This window comes from Opisthocomus hoazin, chromosome 15 (genome assembly GCF_030867145.1).
Source record: "Opisthocomus hoazin isolate bOpiHoa1 chromosome 15, bOpiHoa1.hap1, whole genome shotgun sequence".
Lineage (NCBI taxonomy): Eukaryota > Metazoa > Chordata > Aves > Opisthocomiformes > Opisthocomidae > Opisthocomus > Opisthocomus hoazin.
This window is the reverse complement of record NC_134428.1, coordinates 12,297,857-12,316,589: the sequence shown is the minus strand read 5'-3', so window position 1 is coordinate 12,316,589 and position 18,733 is coordinate 12,297,857. Positions and strand designations below refer to the sequence as shown.

General features: G+C 54.4%; 1 protein-coding gene across 11 annotated transcripts in view; it reads left to right on the top strand.

The window, feature by feature from the left end:
• Window positions 1–18,586, top strand: part of RHBDF1 (rhomboid 5 homolog 1) — a 37,250-nt gene extending 18,664 nt beyond the window's left edge. For 4 of the 11 annotated variants that reach the window (XM_075436520.1, XM_075436519.1, XM_075436521.1 and 1 more), the window contains 17 exons: window positions 2,298–2,402; window positions 5,045–5,092; window positions 5,260–5,473; window positions 7,260–7,466; window positions 8,183–8,305; window positions 8,436–8,596; window positions 10,824–11,075; window positions 11,693–11,804; window positions 12,710–12,784; window positions 13,387–13,548; window positions 13,656–13,756; window positions 14,423–14,486; window positions 14,943–15,037; window positions 15,998–16,073; window positions 16,575–16,675; window positions 16,928–17,081; window positions 17,828–18,586. In XM_075436520.1, the coding sequence (XP_075292635.1) occupies window positions 2,298–2,402; window positions 5,045–5,092; window positions 5,260–5,473; window positions 7,260–7,466; window positions 8,183–8,305; window positions 8,436–8,596; window positions 10,824–11,075; window positions 11,693–11,804; window positions 12,710–12,784; window positions 13,387–13,548; window positions 13,656–13,756; window positions 14,423–14,486; window positions 14,943–15,037; window positions 15,998–16,073; window positions 16,575–16,675; window positions 16,928–17,081; window positions 17,828–18,247 (2,470 nt within the window). In that variant the 3' untranslated portion in view covers window positions 18,248–18,586. Of the gene's footprint in view, window positions 1–2,297; window positions 2,403–4,977; window positions 5,093–5,259; window positions 5,474–7,259; window positions 7,467–8,182; window positions 8,306–8,435; window positions 8,597–10,823; window positions 11,076–11,692; window positions 11,805–12,709; window positions 12,785–13,386; window positions 13,549–13,655; window positions 13,757–14,422; window positions 14,487–14,942; window positions 15,038–15,997; window positions 16,074–16,169; window positions 16,354–16,574; window positions 16,676–16,927; window positions 17,082–17,827 lie in introns of those variants that run through there. The other 7 variants (XM_075436528.1, XM_075436524.1, XM_075436523.1 and 4 more) reach the window with 6 other exon arrangements.
• Window positions 18,587–18,733: the final 147 nt, after the last annotated feature.

The following is an 18,733-nucleotide window of genomic DNA, read 5'->3' as shown; positions in this document are numbered from 1 at the left end:
GTCTTTAGTAAACAAGGGGATGGGTCCTGGGAGGAGGATTGTGGTGATCAGGACAATGAATGGTTCTTGCCACTGAGAGACAAATTTTGACTGCCCCTGTGCCCCACGGAGCTGTCTGTTTCTAAGTAACAGGATACCTCAGGCCCTGATGTGTAGCTGAGACTGTATGATGCGGTGTGCTGCGCTTGCTTTGGTGCGGTATCTGAGTGTGTGTGATGGCTGGGGGAGGATGAAGCCCATCCCGAGCAGTCCAGGGCTCTCAGCAGCTTGGCTTCTAGCACTAGCTCATTGGCAGCTCCTTGAGATGGCTGGGGGGCAATGGGAAATGGGGTGAGGCTGCTCCGGTCCTGTCCCCCATGCCTGTACAGAGGGTTATTGTTCATCCCCACAATCCAGGGGTCTCTGAGACATGGCCACACAGCTAGATGCTCCTTCCCTCCCTGTGGCAAAGGCTTATCCCAGTTTGTCCAGAGGGAGTGGCTCTCCCAGCTTCTCTCCTGAGATGCCTGGCCTATATCCCTGGCAGCGTGTCAGGCCTGGCCGGATCCCAGGAGCGTCCCTAGAGCTCCACAGGTTGGGGGCACTTCCAGCCAGCCAGGCTTCGCCCACTCGCAGAGGAGCAACTTTCCAGCTATGGGAGAGACTGACCTCCTACGCACTGTTTTCCTTTGCCTCAGATGTTCCCCAGCTGCCTTGGTGGTGAAGCTCTCCTGCAGCAGCTCTCTGTGAATCCTGCTTTTTGCGAGGTTGGGAGGGCTGAGCCATGAAGCAGTGTCTGCTCTTTTCAGGGCCGTGGGCAGCTTTTGGGCCTGCCTGAGGCTGTCCTTGCATACCTAGACTGCCTCTTCCCTCACCTCCCTGCCCTTGTCCTGCTCCTTGCCAGGACAATTAGGCAAGAGCATGTCAAGGATGAGGGGATACGCTGGGAGGGCACTGTGGAGGGCCTGACAAGAAGCATTGAGCGGGAGGGCCAGGGCAGCCTTCTCCCCCAGAGGTTCTCACAACATGCAGCGTGTGTGCGTAAGGTGGAGAGGCTGGGGACTGCGAACCACTTTGGTGCTGGGGGAACAAATTTGCCCCCAGTGCTACTACACTATAAGACAGACAAGGCACACGAGCTACAGTGAGCAAGGAAGGGGTGCTGGGCAGTGGTGATGACACTCCCGCACGCTGAGGGAGATGCTCATGTCCTGCTTAGCATCAGGGCTGTGGGCAGGCCATGTGACTTTCACTGACAGACCCTGTGACATGTCTTCTGCTTACCTGTCCATGCTGTAATGGCAGTGCTGGGGCCCAGGCTGGTGGCAGCATCCCTGCCTGTTCCTAGTGGTCTGTGTAGTCATTTTGTACCCTGGGAGTACAGGTGGTCCCACAGGGAGTGGCACAGAGGTGCACAAATGGTTTTGGAAGTCCTGGGATTCTCCTGCTCAGAGTATGCGTGTGGTGTTGATGCTACTTTGCAGTGCTGAGTTGTCTCCACACAGGCTGTTGTGCAGCACAGGGGGTGGCCAAGCTGCTTCTTCCTGGAGGACTTGCAGCTTGCAAGTGGTTTCTGCAAAGTCCTGTGGGATGTGGGTAGGAGAGCAAGTGCAGCAGTGGGAAGGACTTTCCAAGGGACAGAACTGCGGGGACTCCACATTGTCTTGTTCCCTGGGGCCTGGAGGACACAGATCAAGTGTGAGCCTAAGATCGAGCCTCTGTGGTCCAGAACATGGCATGGGAGTGATTCGGGTGCCTGAGTGTAGGCATCTAACACCGTTTCCGGTCTCCAAGGGTGTCTGAGATGTCCATGCGAGGCAGCAGTTGTGGCACAGATAGACTTGTGCCCAAGGTGAGACCCTGCAGGGTCAACCAGAATGGGCCCAGGGCACTTCCATGGGCATCAGACACCTGCATCTGAGCAGAGCGGGCCTGGTGACACCTCCGTAGTTTCACACTCCAGTGTCCAAAGCCTGCCAGTGGGATCTGTAGCTGGGTGACTGGGCAGAAGAAGGTGGCTCACGGAGGTCTGGGGTGCAGGGGGATTGCAGCATTCCTGGTGTTCTCAAGAGCAATGGGAGACACGTGTTAGAGGTGCAGATGCACCAAAGGGATTCAGCAGCTTCCTGGGTTCAAAGACAGTGTTGTGTGGCTTGAGTCTGGTTGTTTCTCTTAGGTCACGCTCTCAGCTGGAGTCCGCTGTCACGTGCAGTGTGGTATAACTGCTAAGGAAGGAGATGGGGAGGTGCTGGACGCAGGTCACCGCTCCCCTCCACAGCTCTGCAGGTTCCTTCCCTTCAGCTGTCTTTTCTTTGCAGCAGACAGGTACGGTTTCAGAGGAGTCAGACCCTGCCCGTTCACGGGCACCGGGTGGGCAGGAGTTCCCTGAGAAAGCGGCAGTCCCTGCCCCGATCGTTTTTCAGGTACTGGTAGCACTGAGTGTGAAACCCACCCCTGCATGTGTGTGCAAGGGCTGCTGTGAACTGCACAGATTCTGGCTGTTGCTGGGACCACGTTGCCTTCCCAGGGCTGACCAGTAGGCCTACAAATGGGTGGAAGTGAGAAAGTTCATGTGTGCTTCTAACAAAATACAGTTGTCACTCCTACTAAATATGTAGGCAGCTGTCGATAAGTAGCATGGACTAACAAGCTGTCCACCCACCAACCTCACTCCCTCCTGGCTTTCCTAACAAGCTGTCAACCTCCTGGTGTTCACCGTAGCTGGAATATCTCCCCAGGGCAGCCACAGCGCAGCCTGCCTTTGCTGGCATTGATGCAACGTGTAGCGTATGCATATGTTGGCCCCAGAAGCTCCTTGAGGCAGAAGGAGAAGGAGAGGAAGCGGTGCCGAACAGATGCTAGTCACGTTGGTCCAAACGGGGCTCAGAAGCTGGTGAATGGAACAGAGCATCCGCTCTTTCCTGTTGACATCATGGCTTTGTATAATCCAAATGTGACTGTCTTCTTTTTGAGGCGGAGGTCTTCGTTTGCTTAGCACCAAGGAGATGAGCCACTCCGGGAGTCCAGGGCACAGTGGCCCATCAACCACCACCCCGAGACTGGAGTTCAGTAAACTTTTAAAGCAGACAGACAATGAGACTTTGTGTGTGGCAGGGACTGGAGCTAATGTCCAGGAGTCCATTCCTGTCCTACCTTCCTCACTGCTACCTTTGGCCAGATGCCACTGCGGCATTGTGTCCACCTTTGGTGACTGCTCACATTGGTCTTGGGCTTTTAGGCCTGGTTAGCTCAACACGACAGAAGAGCGAGAGCTGACCTCTGATGTTGGGGTGCTGCTTGTTACAGTGCTCCAGGAAATCTGTGGGACGTGGTGGGGCTCCCCAGCTGGACAGGGACATTCAGCATCTTCCCAGGGTGCTCTGGATACCCTGAACTCTGTAGTCAGCTCTCCTGGATGATCTTGACTCTGATCAGAGAGTAGGACAGCTCTTTACTCTGGCTCTGGACCAGCAGTGGTCTCTGACAGTTCAGGAGTTGTCATCACAGTGTGAAACAGCTGTGGTGGTGCTCGTCCTTCCAGGCTAGCAGGAGAACAGTTTCACAAGGCTGTGGGTGCGACGGGCCCTGCATCAGCAGGCTCCTGCAGGCACAAACAGCCCGCAGTCCTCTCCCTTTGAGGAGTGGCCCCAGGTACAAACTTGTCACCCAAGGTCACCTGGGTGTTGAAATATTGGTTGTGGCAGTCTGTGAGAAGCCCTCTGAGTTGTAAGACTTGTTTTGTGCCTTGTGTTGTGGCTGTGCATCTGCACGGCCAGAGCATTCCCTCTGTGCTATAGGCTTGGTTTGGGTCTGTCGGGCCAGGGGCTGACCCTAGGCCTTCCTGCTCCCAATGGAAGCGAAGATTGCTCTGACGAGGTGTGAGTCGGTGGGAGCGGCGCGGTGCTCTGAGACACGCATGCAGCCCCGTCTCTGAGGCCTGGCCCCTGCTGACTTGTGGGAGGCGTTTGGAGACATCTGGGTCAGTGAGGTCAGGCGAGATCTAGCAATGGCCTGCTTGACGTCGCGCCCTCCAAAGGGTCTGTTCTGGATCGTTGGGGGAATGGCGAAGGCTGAGGGCGATGCGTCGTGGTTTGCATCTGGAGGTTTTAACTGGAAAGGCTATGGGTTTCAAATTAAAATCTTTTTACATGGTGGTTGATGGTATTTTTGCTCAGTAGGGTGCAAACCACGGGACTAGTTTCCTGTCTCCGGTGTACTGACTCAATTCCCCTGTGTGACCCATTTCTAGATTTAACCCAGCCTTTACTCCAGTGTATGTTTTAATACTCCCTTTCTCTTGCTTCTCAGCAGCTGGAAATCCTGCCCCTGAGCCAGGGGGCTTGGGGCCAGGGTTTCGGTTTTGGCTTGGAAGGACTTTCAGGTTTTGATACCTGGGCCAAACAACTGTAGGCTGACACAGCTTGTCATCTCCTGAGGAAGGATTAACCACGGTGGGAGAGGTTGGCAGGGCTGCGATGATCTTTGTAGGTTTAAGGTACCAGCTGTCCTGCAATATTTGAAGTAGGTTGTTAGCCTGACTTATCCCGATCCCTCTCTGCCTTCCTTGGGATTTTGCTTCTGATCCACTGCTCTTCTGCGGCAGCAGCCACTTGGCAGCAAACCCACCTCGTGGCTGCAACCTTCTGCTCCTACTTCTGCAACCAGTGGCTTAGAACTGTGTGTGTCTGCCCTGGCAGAGGTCAAGACCATAGCAAACATTTGCCATTAATGTTACCTTTGAGGGGGGTGGAAATCCTGCAGCATGAGATGGAGAAGTTAGGGATATTCTGGGAGAGTGGGGGGAGGCTGGGAGAGAACCGTGAACTCTGGTGGCTCTTGGGAGAAGCTACAGAGCCATGGAACAGTACAGTCCCACAATGGGGACATAGACCTGGCCTGCAGATGGTAAGTGTTTTCAGTACATGTTCTTTAAAGAGAAAACATCCTTTTACCAAGTTATCTTCCGAATTTCTGTTCCATCTCTCTCTTTCTTTTTAGAAAAACTCGGAACCAACTGTCTTTTACACACAATGAATCCCTTCTGTCATTTTTCTTCTATCTTAAGAGACAGAATGCTGTTGATGGTTGAACGCTTCTGGCCAGCATCTGTCAGGTTGTTAAAACCAGCTGAGGACAGGCTGCGAGATGCTCATGGGGATGAGTTCTGCCTGCCTTTGAATTGGGGTGGGCTGGCAGTGACCACCAGGGGTTTTGTCCTTTCATGTGTGTAATCCAAGCAAGCATAATGCTTCTTTGCACTTGTACGCTGGCATCTTTCAGAGGCACAGCGGACTGGTTTGGGGTGAGCAAAGACAGCGACGCTACTCAGAAATGGCAGAGAAAGAGCCTCCGCCACTGCAGCCTGCGGTATGGGAAGCTGAAACCTCAGGTCATCCGGGAAATGGACTTGCCCAGTCAGGACAATATTTCTCTAACGAGCACAGAGACTCCTCCTCCGCTCTATGTCGGACCCTGCCAGCTGGGCATGCAAAAGGTGAGTAACCTGGGACAGTGTCAAGGCTGTCGTGAGCTTCCTGCACAGTGCCTTTACCACTTTGGCAGCCGTGACCTATCTGCGGGCTTAGCTCTGCCTGCACATGTCTGGGCTCCGTGCTCAGACACTTCTCCAGTCTCAGGTACACTTTGGCAGACTCCCTCCTTCAGCAGCCTCTCTGCAGCCTCGTAGGCTGAGATCCCTCAGCTGTGTCGGTGATAGGCTCGGAGCCACAGTGGTCATGTTGTGATTGTGGTGGTGGTTAGGTGTGTGCAGCGTGACCAAGAGCTCTTGGCTCAGGCTTTTTGCTGCTGTTTTACAAGGGCAAAATTCTGTTGTACACAGAGCAGACAGTGTCCTGGACCCAAATGTACAGTAACAAGCCTGGTGTCACCCAGGACACTTGCCTCGTGGATCCCTGTCCCAAGCAGAATGCAGGCAGTAGCACAACTGCTGTCCTCATAGAAACCTGGTGATGTTTCAGGATTTTGAAAAGTGTCTCTTGCGTCAGTGGTACTACAGTTCTGCTCACGGGTCCTCAGAATAAGATTTTGAGTGCCTGCGAAGGGCATCTGGTAGCCCTCTACTTGCTACCTTCTAGTGTGACGACAGGGGACAAGACCCAGTCAAGCACATCCAGTTACCAGCACTTCAGAACTAACTGACAATATCCCAGCCCTTCCCTTTGCTCCATTCAGCAGTAGTAATCGATGTGGTTGATTACTGTGCATTAGTGATCACCACTGCAGCCTGGGCAAGTGGAGGAACAAATTCCTTCCAAAGCAGGTTAGTCTGTGACCTGAAGCCTGGCTGCATCATGGAAACAGAGGAGAATATTGTGCATCTTTCAATCGAGTTTCACCCTGTTGTTCTCTTTCCTGTTTGATTCCTAGCTGAAGAACCTTGCAGTTGGTCTTTGGTCACAGGAGACTCAGAAATATTGTTGGGCGCTCTGTGGGCTGCATTAAACCAGTACATGGTATCAGGAGGTGTAAGCCCATAAAGCTTCCTGTTGGCTGTGCAACTGTGGATTAAACAAAGCTCGTAAAACATTAGGATAAAGCATAGAATTCTTATGGAAACCACAGCTGTGATGATGTAAGGACAGAGGCAAGGTTTGTAGCTGAAGGCAATATTTTCATTAGGTTGGTTCGTATGTTTGGAAGAAGTGAGAGCTTTGGCCTGAAGAGTCCCAAAGAAGGGCCTGCAGCTCCCGGAAGCTTGCCTGCGTTTTCCAGCTGTTATAACTTAATGGAGGCAGATGTAAATATACAGTTAAGCTTCAACAGGATACTGGGCTGGGCTGTCCAGTCTCAGAAAGGAAACTAGCTGGAGAAAGAGCATGGCTGTTTTCAGGGATTTCTCAAAGTCCTGTTCAAACAGCACGTTCTCTGACTGTAGAGCTCGCTGGCACAGGAGATGAAAGAAACCAAGAACTTAGGAAGGGCTGAAGAAGGTTTGGAGTCTCCTGTGAACATCAGGAACATTCTGGGTGAAAATCATCAACACCAACAAAAGAAAAAGAGAAAGAATAAGAGAAGAAAGAAAGGGCAGGGGGAGGGGTGTGGGGACTTAGGTTTGAGGCTTACAACTAGGGTTTCGCTTGCAACAGGTTATTTCATATCTCCCTATTGTAGAATTGTTTGTTGGTCTGTCCAGCCTGGTTCTTGGTCAGTCCGAGGAGCCAGGCTACTGTCATGGCCTCAAGATGTTTGCTTGGAGGGAGAGGGGCTTGGTGAGGGAGGGTTTGGGGACAGATGGACTGATGGGCTTCTTCTCTTGGCAGATCATAGACCCCTTGGCCCGCGGCCGAGCTTTCCGTATGGCCGACGACAATGATGGCTGCAGCATCCCGCACACGCCAATCACGCCAGGCGCCACTTCGCTCTGCTCCTTCACCAGCTCGCGCTCAGGGTTCAATCGCCTCCCGCGACGGCGGAAACGGGAGTCTGTTGCCAAAATGAGTTTCCGAGCAGCTGCGGCTTTGGTGAAGGTACTGGCTGCAGGAGGGCAGGGACCCGTCTGGAGGCAGGATGGGGCTCTGCCCTGAGGGAGGGGTGAGAGAGAGGGAGCTGCTGAGCAGAGAGGACGGGGAAAGCAGTGGTGCAGGGGAAGAAACCAACCCATCTCCTGTTTCAGCCGTGTGCCTAGAAGGCAGGATTTGGAAGAAGCAGGGATGATGGCTAGGTTATGGTACAGGTCTGGCTTTCCCTTTGTTGGCCTGAGGACTTCAATTCCCACAGCCAGCAGCCTCAGAGCATTCCAGCACGTCCAGTTCAGCCTGCGTGGACCTCTGGGCAGTCCATCTGCACCTGGCCAGCAGTCATAGAAGAGCAGAAGTACCTGAGACTCTTTCTATGCAACTCTTTTCATCCTGCCATGTGTCTGCTTTCCTGGGCCCAGTGACCTTTTTGCTGTGTCCAGTACCACCCGTCGCAGCGATTTGGTCAGAGACATTGTACGATACGCGGTAGAGGAGCAAGTTGCAAGCCTCACCCATATGGGAGATGGGCACTGTGGCTTGGGAAGTGGGTAGCACCTGTGAGTTTCACCAGGAAGGTGTCGCACGTCAGCAGGCCTGCTGTGGCCCACGCACCAGCATGAACCAGCTCAGCACTTGGGCCCCCTGCGTGCTGGCTGGGGTGGCCCTGCGTGTGCCTGGGGTTCGGGTTTCTGGCAGTGACCCGATGCCGCTTTCTCTGGCTGCAGGGTCGCTCTGTGAAGGACAGCACCCTGCGGAGAGCTCAGCGGCGCAGCTTCACCCCAGCAAGTTTCCTGGAGGAGGACACGGTGGATTTTCCGGACGAGCTCGACACTTCTTTCTTTGCTCGGGTGAGGGGCAGGGCTCTGGTGTGGTCTGGCAGGGCTGTGTGTTGCAGAGAGCAGCACTGCTTGCTGCTAGGGCTGGTGTCTCAAATGTGGTGCTGGCTTCTTCTGATGGGACTTCTGTTTCTCTGCCCAGGAAGGAGTCCTTCATGAGGAGCTCTCTACTTATCCAGATGAAGTGTTTGAGTCGCCATCAGAAGCTGCAATCAAAGATGCTGAGGTGAAACCTCCAGATCAGACAGATCTCACAGGAGGTGCCTTGGACAAGAACGAGCTTGAAAGAAGCCACTTGCTACTGTGAGTATCTTCCTGGAAGCTGCCAAAGCCTGACATGGGTTGGCCAACCCATTCCGAGTGGGACCTCCTGCATGGAGGAAGCCAGGATCCGAGTGCTGTGGGTGCTTGGTGCACAGCTCAGAGTAGTGCAGTGATGGGTTTTCTTAAACCCAGCTTAAGACCTCCTGCCCCCATGCATGTGAAAGGTGACTCTGAGGCCACCTCTCCAGTCTCTCCTAAACTTCCAGCCTCACGTGATGTGTTTTGGAGACTGTATCATGCCTTGAGGAAACAGAAAGATGCTTTAAATCAGCTGTGAGGATGCTGAGGGCCCAGCCTTCGGCTATGGAGAACGTAGCAAAGACGAGAAGGCTGTTGCCATTGCCACAGTCACCAGGAACTGTTGTCTTGCTCCAAGGAGTGGTGTGAAGCGTTGCTGAGTGTCGAGCAGGGCTACATTCCTCACTTGAAATGAGAGAAAGGTGTGGCATTGATGCTGAGAGCCCTGCAGATATGTGGGTGGTACTGTACTGTGTGCCTAGATTTTTTCCACCTGAGTAACTGATACTGAGTAATTGCCCTGTGTCGTTTCCGAGTCAGCTCTAGCTTAGCTGGCAGCTCACCCCAGCAGAGCACTCCGTGGGGTGTGAACATGGAGCAGACAGGGAGGTCCTAGTGGTGGTTCTGCAGCTCATGGCCCATCTTGCTTGTGTTGGTGTTCAAGTGTTTCCAAGAACTTGACTCAGTCTTACCGTAAGTGGAAGCAGCAAATGGTGGGAGTTTGTTATCACTTCTCTGAGACGTCTCGGTCTTCTTGGCTCCATTTGGATCTCCTTAGATAGTTTTATTGAGGAAAATACATTTCTTTCACACTTGAGAGAAGTGTTATCAGAATCATAGTTGGGTGTCCTTTTAGGTGGCTAGGCGTTTATTTTGGCATAGGCTGATAGCCCAGCACCGGAAATACTGGGAAAAAGCACGTCCATAACACAGAAACCACATGAGCTCTTGGGGCAAGAGCAGGCTGCGGTGGAGTCTGCACTTTCTGTGGGAGAAGGACTTCCCAAGGGGAAGTTGGGACTATCAGCTTTATCAAAACTGCAAGGTGCACCATTGAAAATAGCTGAAGTCTCACAGCAGTGTTTTTGGCTAAAGAAGTTCAGGTTCTCCCTCACCCCGTTGCTTGTCCATTCTCCAGAGCTGTTGTGATCTCTCCAAGATGCTCTGATGATCTTTCAGAAAAAAGTTTCTCAGCTGGTTTCTCTGACCGCTTCTGACAACCTTGGTCTTTGTGCAGAGGGGGCCACTTGGGAAGCCAGAGAAGGTACACGAGACCAGAGCACGTGTCAGGGATATGCCTGCTGCAGTGCTAGGCAGTGAGCGAGGGTGAAATGGCGGCAGTTGGTTGCTTGTTTATTTTTTTTGGTTGGGGTCTGAATGCTGCAGACCCGACCTCCAGACTGCTGGCGAAGAGCAAAGAAATACAGAAACATCGGAATGTGATGGAGACTTACAAAGCAAGGATTATTCAGCAGTTGCTTGTGCAATGGTTGTCGCACGCTCGGTTTTGGTCAAAAAGCCTTCCTTTAGACAGTGATGCTTGGGATTTTATTGTGTTGTTGAAGCCTCATTTTGTTGTTCTCCTGAAAAGTGCACGCATCAGTGCAAATAAAGGGAGGAGTGGAAGACAGGTGGTGAGGGGGAAATGGCACAGCTTGCAGCAGGCGACAGTGTCACTTTCCTGGTCTGGGAAGCTGCCTGGATTCCTGCTCTTCTCCTCTGCCTGATTTGGGTGGGCACGGGCGTTTGACTTGCCAGTCCAGTCACAGTAAAGTGCTTCAAGGGTGGGGATTTGCACTGCTGGGCTAAACTACACTTCCATTTCACAGCAGAGAGCAGAGCAAGAGGAATGAAGTAGAGAAGGAAACAGATGTGTGTGAGGCTGCAGATGTGCTTGGCTGCGGCCTCCCTTGTCTTAGCCTGTTGCTGAAGCGCTGCTTTAAGGCCTTGAGAGCTCCTCATTGGTGGGGCTTAGTTTGGCAGAGCTGCCTTGTGCCACCTGCTGTGCTGTGTAACCCTCTGAAATACAGCTTCCACTTCAGGGCACCTTGTCTGCCATCAGCTGCTGCTCAGCCTGGCTGTGCTGGGATAGACAGAGCGTCTGCTGCCACCAGAGACCAGGGAAGGACTGGTCCCTGTTGCTGTGCCATGCAGAAGGAAGCCACTGCTGTCCCACTTTTTATTTCAGGCCACTGGAGCGAGGCTGGAGGAAGCAAAAGGATGGGGCCCTGGCACAGCCCAAGGTCCGCTTGCGGCAGGAGGTGGTGAGTGTCAGCCCACAGAAGCGTGGCCAGCGCATCGCCGTCCCTGTCAGGAAGCTCTTTGCCAAGGAGAAGAGGCCGTATGGCCTGGGTATGGTGGGGAAGCTGACAAACCGTACATACCGCAAGCGCATTGACAGCTATGTCAAGCGGCAGATTGAGGACATGGATGATCACAGGTGAGAGCTGCAGTCATAGAAGGGGTCCTGACAGAACTGGCGAGTGAGTGATTGCTGTTGCCCCTCGGTGACTCGGGTCACTGCCTCGGGGGCCTTGGGTGAAACCTGCTGACTAGACCCCCCAGTCCGTATCCCTGAAGTAATGTGCAAACTGCAGCAGACAGCAGCATGTTAGCATCGCTGTAGATTGGGAGCTCACCCTGCTCCTCGTGTTGCTTTGGCTATATGTGTCTCTGCTGCCTGATGTCTGCCCCACCATCGCTGTCTGTGATGAACAGGAAGGCTCAGGTATCCCTGCCGCCGATCATACCCCTAAAGCCATTATTTCAGACACGCAGCACACTTTGACATCATGCTTATGTGTTCTTATGGATGTTTTCTTGGGAAACAGTGGCTTGCCTGGTGTAATGGGGGAGTCAGAGCAGACAGGGTCTGTCTGCCAGCCAGACCTTAGGCCATTGCCTCCAGCCTTGTGCATCCTTAGGCAGTCCTGGCCCTGTACCTCAGATTCTGCCAAGGTCCCTGGGGAAAACTGTCAGCTTTTCTCCTGTGTTCTATGAGTAGATGTAATATGCCTGGGCTTCTGCCTCTGATCTTTTCCCTTTCCCTCCATCCAGGCCTTTCTTCACTTACTGGGTCACCTTTGTGCATTCACTCATCACCATCCTTGCTGTGTGCATCTACGGCATCGCCCCTGTGGGGTTCTCACAACACGAAACTGTTGACTCAGTAAGTAAATCCCGCTGACTTGCCTGGAGCGTGATTGTGTCAGCCTTCAGCTGCCGGCTTTTGTGTCGTAGTCTTCAGCGTATTGGCTGCTTGCCTGAGGGCCTTGACGGCTGGACACTGGGCATCCAGCCTTGGGGGGCTGCCCACAGCATCTCTGTGAGCCCCCACGCCACCTTCTCTGCCTCCTGCAGCCGCATTGCGCTTGACATCAAACTGTATCCGGCACAAAGCATGGTGGGCTCTTCGCAGGCTCTGGTTGTGTCTGTGCTGGGAGCCCTTTCAGACAACTTGTTCCCCTCCTGGTGGAGGCCAGAAGGATGTTCACGGCAGGCAAATATTCCAAACCTGAGTTAAGTTTTCACAACAGTTGCAGGATTTTGCTTCTGCCAGGAGCAAAACTGACCTGTCTGACTTTGAGAGCTGACCTTGAAGCTGTTTGTAGCCTTCCCATGTGTTGTTAAAGGTCTCTGGGGTACATACCTCTGCAGCCATATCCCTGCTCCATGCAGGGGATGCCCTGGGGAGCTTCTCACCTATGTGTCTGACAGCTTTCGGAGCACTGTCACCAGCACCTGGGCCTACACTGCCAGCAGGTGTCTCATGCTTCTGAGCTGTGTGAAGGTTTTTGCAGGCTCTCGAGCCACTCCCAGGTCTCCAGGCCCTGGAATTTCTTGGAAGTTGAAATAGCCAGAGATAGACATTTTAAATGAAATTTGAAGATGAAGGTGCCAATGCCTTGATGAGGGTTTACCTGTGATCCTGCCAAAGACTGGTTTGAGAGAACCGTGTGGCCAGTCATTGGCTGTGGGGATTTCTATTCATGCTGTGTGCTGTTTTCACCAGCCCCTGCTCTTGCCCTGCTCACCCTGTGGGCAGGAGCTCACTCTGGCTTTCTCTCCTTGCAGGTCTTGCGAAACAGAGGGGTTTATGAAAACGTCAAATACGTGCAGCAGGAAAACTTCTGGATCGGCCCCAGCTCAGTGAGTGCCGTTGGACAGGACTGTTGGTGGGCTGATGGGGGACTGCGTGCTGCAGCCATGCCACCCCAGGGACCCGAGCCCTCTGCTGCTTGGAGCTTGGTGCTCGCAGCTGCCATTGGTTGGACTTCCACGGGGCCCTACCGTCACTGGCAAGGTGCAGAGGTGCTCCCTGCCCCAGCCACCCTGCAGAACGGGCTGCCTGCAGGCTGGGGTGGACCTTGGCACTCCTCCTTTGCACCCTGTTCCTGTGAAGCCAAGCATGGGGCTAGAGAAAATGCAGGAGTTGTATGGTGTGTGACAGCTTTCCTGATGCCATTCCGCCTGGGAAGGGCTGTCGTGTCCCAAGGTTTGCTTTCCCAGCCACAGTGCTGGCCTTTCTGGGGCCATGGGCAAAGAAATCCCTGAGCTTTTGTTCTGGGCTTGCAATCTTCAAAGCAAAGATTGAGAGTGTGCCTGATGTGTGTTGGGCCTCATCATGCAGGACTCGTCCCTGGTCCCTTGAGTCCTGATAGGGGTACTCCCTTGCAGCTCCCTCAGCCTGCTCTGCCCCAGGCAATCATTGCCTGCCCCTTGGCCAAGCTGAGTATTTCCATCTCTGCCAGGAGGCCCTGATCCACCTAGGGGCCAAGTTCTCACCGTGCATGAGGCAGGACCAGCAAGTGCACAGCTTCATCAGCGCCAAGCGGGAGAAGGAGAAGCACTCAGCTTGTTGCGTGCGGAACGACAAGTCAGGCTGTGTGCAGACCTCAGAGGAGGAGTGCTCGGTGAGTGTGGTGGCCCCTTTCATGCTGTGTCTGCCGGCTCAAGGCCGCGTCTGTTGATGCTTCTCCCACCCTGGGCTTCACGGTGACACGTCTCCTCTTTCCTGCAGTCCACCCTGGCCGTGTGGGTGAAGTGGCCCCACCACCCCAGCACACCAACGCTGGCAGGAAGCAAGAGGCAATTTGGGTCTGTTTGTCATCAGGACCCCAGGTAGGTCCTGCCTAGCTCAGCTGCCATCCTGGGGACACAGGGCTGCTGTGACAGTAGAGTCAGAGGGGCACGGAGTCCCAGGCCGGTTGGTTGCTGGATGGCACAGCAGCTGCTCTGGAGACCAAGGGACATGAGGGCAGTGATGTCCCTGCCTGCCCCAACGGCTGCAGGGGAGGCTGAGGCAGAGCGTGGTCATGTTTCTGCTCACCCCTGGGCTCTGTTGTTATTGGCCTGTTGTGAGCTGTGGGTGCCTTCCTCATCCCTCTCCCCCTCCTCACCTGCTCCCCACACAGGCTCCCTTCATGGGAACTCCCCAGAGCCCTGCCAGCTGCTGGGTGCCACGGCACGCCTTTGTCCTCCGTCACCATGGGCTGATGTCGAGCTGAGACCAGCTGAATGCTCGTCTTTGGGGTTGTGTCCACCTGGGAAGGAGCCAGCGAGCTGCTGGGCAGCTGTGTGCTCTCGGATGGCTGCCTTGGTGCTGGAGCCCTTCTCGCTGGAAGGAGGCTGCGGCTTTGATCCCATTGGCAGCCACTTGCCAGCGACCGAGGGGAGCCGTGGGACTGCAGCCTGCGGGCAGGGACAGTGCCGTGGGTCCCGGGGGCACCCTGCCTGCTGCTGGGGAAAGTTCTTCCTCAGGCTGATCTCTGCCTTCTGTTGCTGCAGGGTGTGTGAGCAGCCAGCCTCGATGGAGCCGCATGAGTGGCCAGATGACATCACCAAGTGGCCGGTGAGCATTGCCGGTGGCACAGAGCCCGTCCGGGCAGCTGGGCTACAGCCTGTGGATCCCACTGTGCTGAGCCACAGCTGTGTTCGTGGAAAGGCAGGAGGGGTCTCCAGTGCAGCCTCCTACTTGTTGTCACAAACACCGGATCAGGGCAGCCATGGCTCTGTCTAGGCAAGGCTCAAAGCCCTGCAACAACAAAAGTTCCCCTGTGCCAGCGAAGGCCCTGGGCTAGCAGGGTGATGGAGACCGACTCAGCCTCGGGGCTGTTCTCATCCTGCGGCAGAGGAGTTGTTGGCTGGGGCTCAGGCAGATGGGGTGTCAGTGCCGCGCTGCTGTCAGAGGGAGGCCTTGGAGGCCTGTGTCTGTTGGACTGGCTTCTTCCCGAGGGGCTGTTTCGACCTTACCCAGGCAGCCAGCAAAGCTGTGGCTGTCTGACTGCAGCCTGTTGTCATTTTCCAGATCTGTACAAAAAACAGTGCTGGGAATTACACCAACCACCTCCACATGGACTGCGTCATTACAGGCCGGCCCTGCTGCATTGGGACCAAAGGACGGTAAGGAGTTTGACCTGTACGGAGAGGGGCTGGGTGTTGGGGTGAGACACGGGGGCCCTTTCCAGGTTGTAGATGCAGCCGTTTGTCCTCCTTGTCCTTCCCACACACAGCCCAGAGCCCCGCTGGGACAGGAAACCAGGACACGTCTCCCAGCCGGAGCAGGACTCTGGGATGAGCAGGAGATAACAGCCAGCCTGAGTCTATGGTCCAGCAGGCTGTCTCGCTCAAGTGGTCCTGCAGTTTGGAGAGACTCAGATCCCAAGGGATGAAATACTTCTGCTGGGGAGTGCTGCACTTTTCCTGGGGAGTGGCCAGCTTGGTCCTGACAGGCTACGTTGGCCCTGTCCTGGAGTCCCTGACCACTCAAGATCATGTCAGGAAATGACCTGCTCTGGGTTTGCCGAGGAGGAAGATGCTGTTCTCCATGCTGCTACTCAGCTTGAGTAGTTACCCAGTGCTTGGGGCTGGCTTTGCCTGCTAGGGAGAAGAATCGGCGCTGCCCGGAGGAGCTTCTCTGTCCCTGAAAGTCATGACCAGGACACTCTGGGCCTAGCCCCCCCTTCCCGCTCTGTCAGCTATGGAGGCACAAGACTCCCCTGCCCCAGACACACAACTTCCCCTGGCTCTGGGGGTTCTTGCTCAGCTGTAACTAGCTCGGCATCAGCGCTTCTGCTGGAGCCCCTGTGTGCTGGGTGTTAGTCTGTGGAGGTGACTCGTGCTTACCTGTGGGAGAGAAGCCAGAGGGGTGTATGGAGAGCGGCACTGGGCTCAGCTGGGAATGTATTAGCGCATCTGGTGCAGAAACAGGACAGCATGTTGGGGGCAGCTGGAGGTGCCGATTCTTATAGGCAGACTTGGGACGAGACAAGGGGGAGCGGGTGGCCTGGGAGGGCACGGGATGGTCTGTTGTGCCTTCCACGTGTGCCTTGTTCCTCATTTTGGTAACTCTGCCACCTCCAGGTGTGAAATAACCTCCCGGGAGTATTGTGAATTTATGCGGGGCTATTTCCACGAGGAGGCAACGCTCTGCTCTCAGGTAAGCGTGGAGTTGGGGGTTTGTGTGGCTGCCCTTCTCCCTCCTGTTCCCCTTAGCAGCTTGGCAAGATCCTGGGGCGACTGTGCTGCAGTATAGGTGGGAGCCCTGTGTCCTGCCCACCCTGAGCCCGGGGGAAGTTGCTGATCCAGGCTGTAGTGGCAGAGCTGGCTGCATCTGTCCCTCTTTGGAGATCAGTTTAGGACTTGGGCGGACAGCTGCAAAAGCCCAGCCCAGGACCACTGTGGAAGCAGCGGGAGAATGCAACCTTCCCGCTCCACTGGTGAGCAGATGTGGATGTGCTGGGGTGAAGAGCGAGGGCATAAAGCTGCCATAGGGTGGGGTTACGTGTAACTTGGTGTTGGGTACGTGGGTTGGGGCGTGATACAGCGGAGAAGAGGGAGGAAAGCCCTTCTCTCAGAGCTAGCTGCAGTCTCTGCTCTGGCCTTAGTAACTGGCTGGCACTGGCTGGCACACCTCGCAACCCCACTCCTGCTGCCCTAGGTGCACTGCATGGATGATGTCTGTGGACTCCTCCCTTTCCTAAACCCAGAAGTCCCTGACCAGTTCTACCGCCTCTGGCTCTCGCTTTTCCTCCACGCTGGGTAAGCACAGGTGTAAAGCTTCCACTATCTGGGTGGGGAACCCTAGGATTGCTCCTGAGGGTTGTTCTGGTAGTCCCTTCCCTGGGGAACACAGCGGGGCTGAGCTGTTGTCCCTGCTGAGCTTGCCGGGAGGGATGTTAGAGGTGTGGGTGAGGCCAGATCAGGAGCTCTCAGCGAGGCTCAGCACAGAACACAAACACAGCGGTGACTTCAGTGGCTGCTGCTTCAGCTCCTGTACTCTGAACTTGGCAGGATCCTGCACTGTCTGGTTTCAATCTGTTTCCAAATGACGATCCTGCGGGACCTAGAGAAGCTGGCAGGATGGCATCGCATCTCTATCATCTACCTGCTCAGTGGCATCACTGGGAACCTTGCCAGTGCAATATTTCTACCCTACAGAGCAGAGGTGGGTCTCCTGCAGACTAGGGTCCCAGTAACTTGCCCTGAACACAAGCCTCCTCTACTTGCCTGTGTCTCGCTGGCAGAGGCAGAGCCCAGAGCCAGGCTCCTCTCTGCAGCACGTGCCTTATGCAGGTTTGTAGCTAAAGTCTGGCTGCAGTAAGAAGGCTCCCTCCTGTAACAAATGGGGGGGTTTGTCCAGCCACAGGGTAAGAGAGGCCCCTGGCAACTGGGAACTGAGCTGCAGCTGGTGCCAGAGACCCTCCACGTACGAGTGGCAGGCAGGAGAGGGGCAAGGAGCAGAGCTCACCTTTCCCACAGTCTGTCCAGGATTGTCCTTGTCCGCATGCCACAGCTGGAGAAGTCTGAGGTGACCATCTGGCTGCACCTTAGAAGACTGCGTGGTGGGGCCTGGAGGACTATCTTCCAGATCCTTCAATAAGGAAAAGCACCCGGTCGGTGTGGGGAGCCAGGAGATTGTCTTCAAGGGTTTCTCCATGCTGGTGGCCAGATCTGCCCTCCTTTAGGTCTGTGCTGGTGACTGCTGGCCTCACACCTACCTTGATCCTAAATCAAACCAGGCCCCTTTACTCTTTGAACCCCATGATAAGGACGAAGCTGCAGGCTGCGGCATCTCTTTCCCAAGCAACACTGAAGAGGGGGTTGACTGATACATAACTGTAATGCCTGGAGCTGGCTGCAGAGGCCACATCCCATCTGCCTGATGTTACCTGTAATGCTCTTCTTCTGCAGGTTGGCCCTGCAGGATCCCAGTTTGGGATTCTGGCCTGTCTCTTTGTGGAGCTCTTCCAGAGTTGGCAAATCCTGGCACGTCCATGGAGGGCTTTCTTCAAGCTGCTGGCTGTGGTGCTCTTTCTTTTTGCCTTTGGCCTCCTGCCTTGGATTGATAATTTTGCTCACATTTCAGGATTTATCAGTGGTTTTTTCCTCTCGTTTGCCTTCCTGCCCTACATTAGCTTCGGGAAGTTCGATTTATATAGGAAGCGATGCCAAATTATAGTTTTCCAGCTGATCTTCATTGCACTCTTCTCAGGACTTGTGATTCTGTTCTATTTCTACCCCATCAAGTGCGAGTGGTGCGAGTTCCTTACCTGTATACCCTTCACAGACAAATTCTGCGAGAAGTACGACCTGGACGCACAGCTCCACTGAAAGGCAAAGACTGGCTTCTCGAGCAGGCACTGGAGATGGACTGTCTTTGCGTTTGCTGTGCTGGTTCCATGCGGACAGAGCCTCTAATCCAATGACACTTCTAACCCTGCCCGTGGTTAATTTAAACTGTCTCCTTAGCACTTGGCAGGCATGTTTTTGCCTTATCTCAGAAGACTCTGAAAACAGAACGTTTGTGCCTTGTTCAATTGTATTGAACCTCTTCTGCTGCCATTATTTTTATTACACTAGTTTCAGTACTACATTTTTAACCAGAGTTGTTTACTGCTGCTAAGGTGGTGATTAAACGGCAAGGTAGCGTTTTAGCTACTGTTAATTGTTCGGCATAGTCTGTGGCTACATTTGTTACTTTCTGTATCTATCATCTCACCCGTGCTGTTTCAGGTACCAGTAGAATCAATCCTTTTCTACCACCCAGAACACTCCGACACAGATTTGTAGCTGGAAATAGGGGTCTTAAAAGCCTCA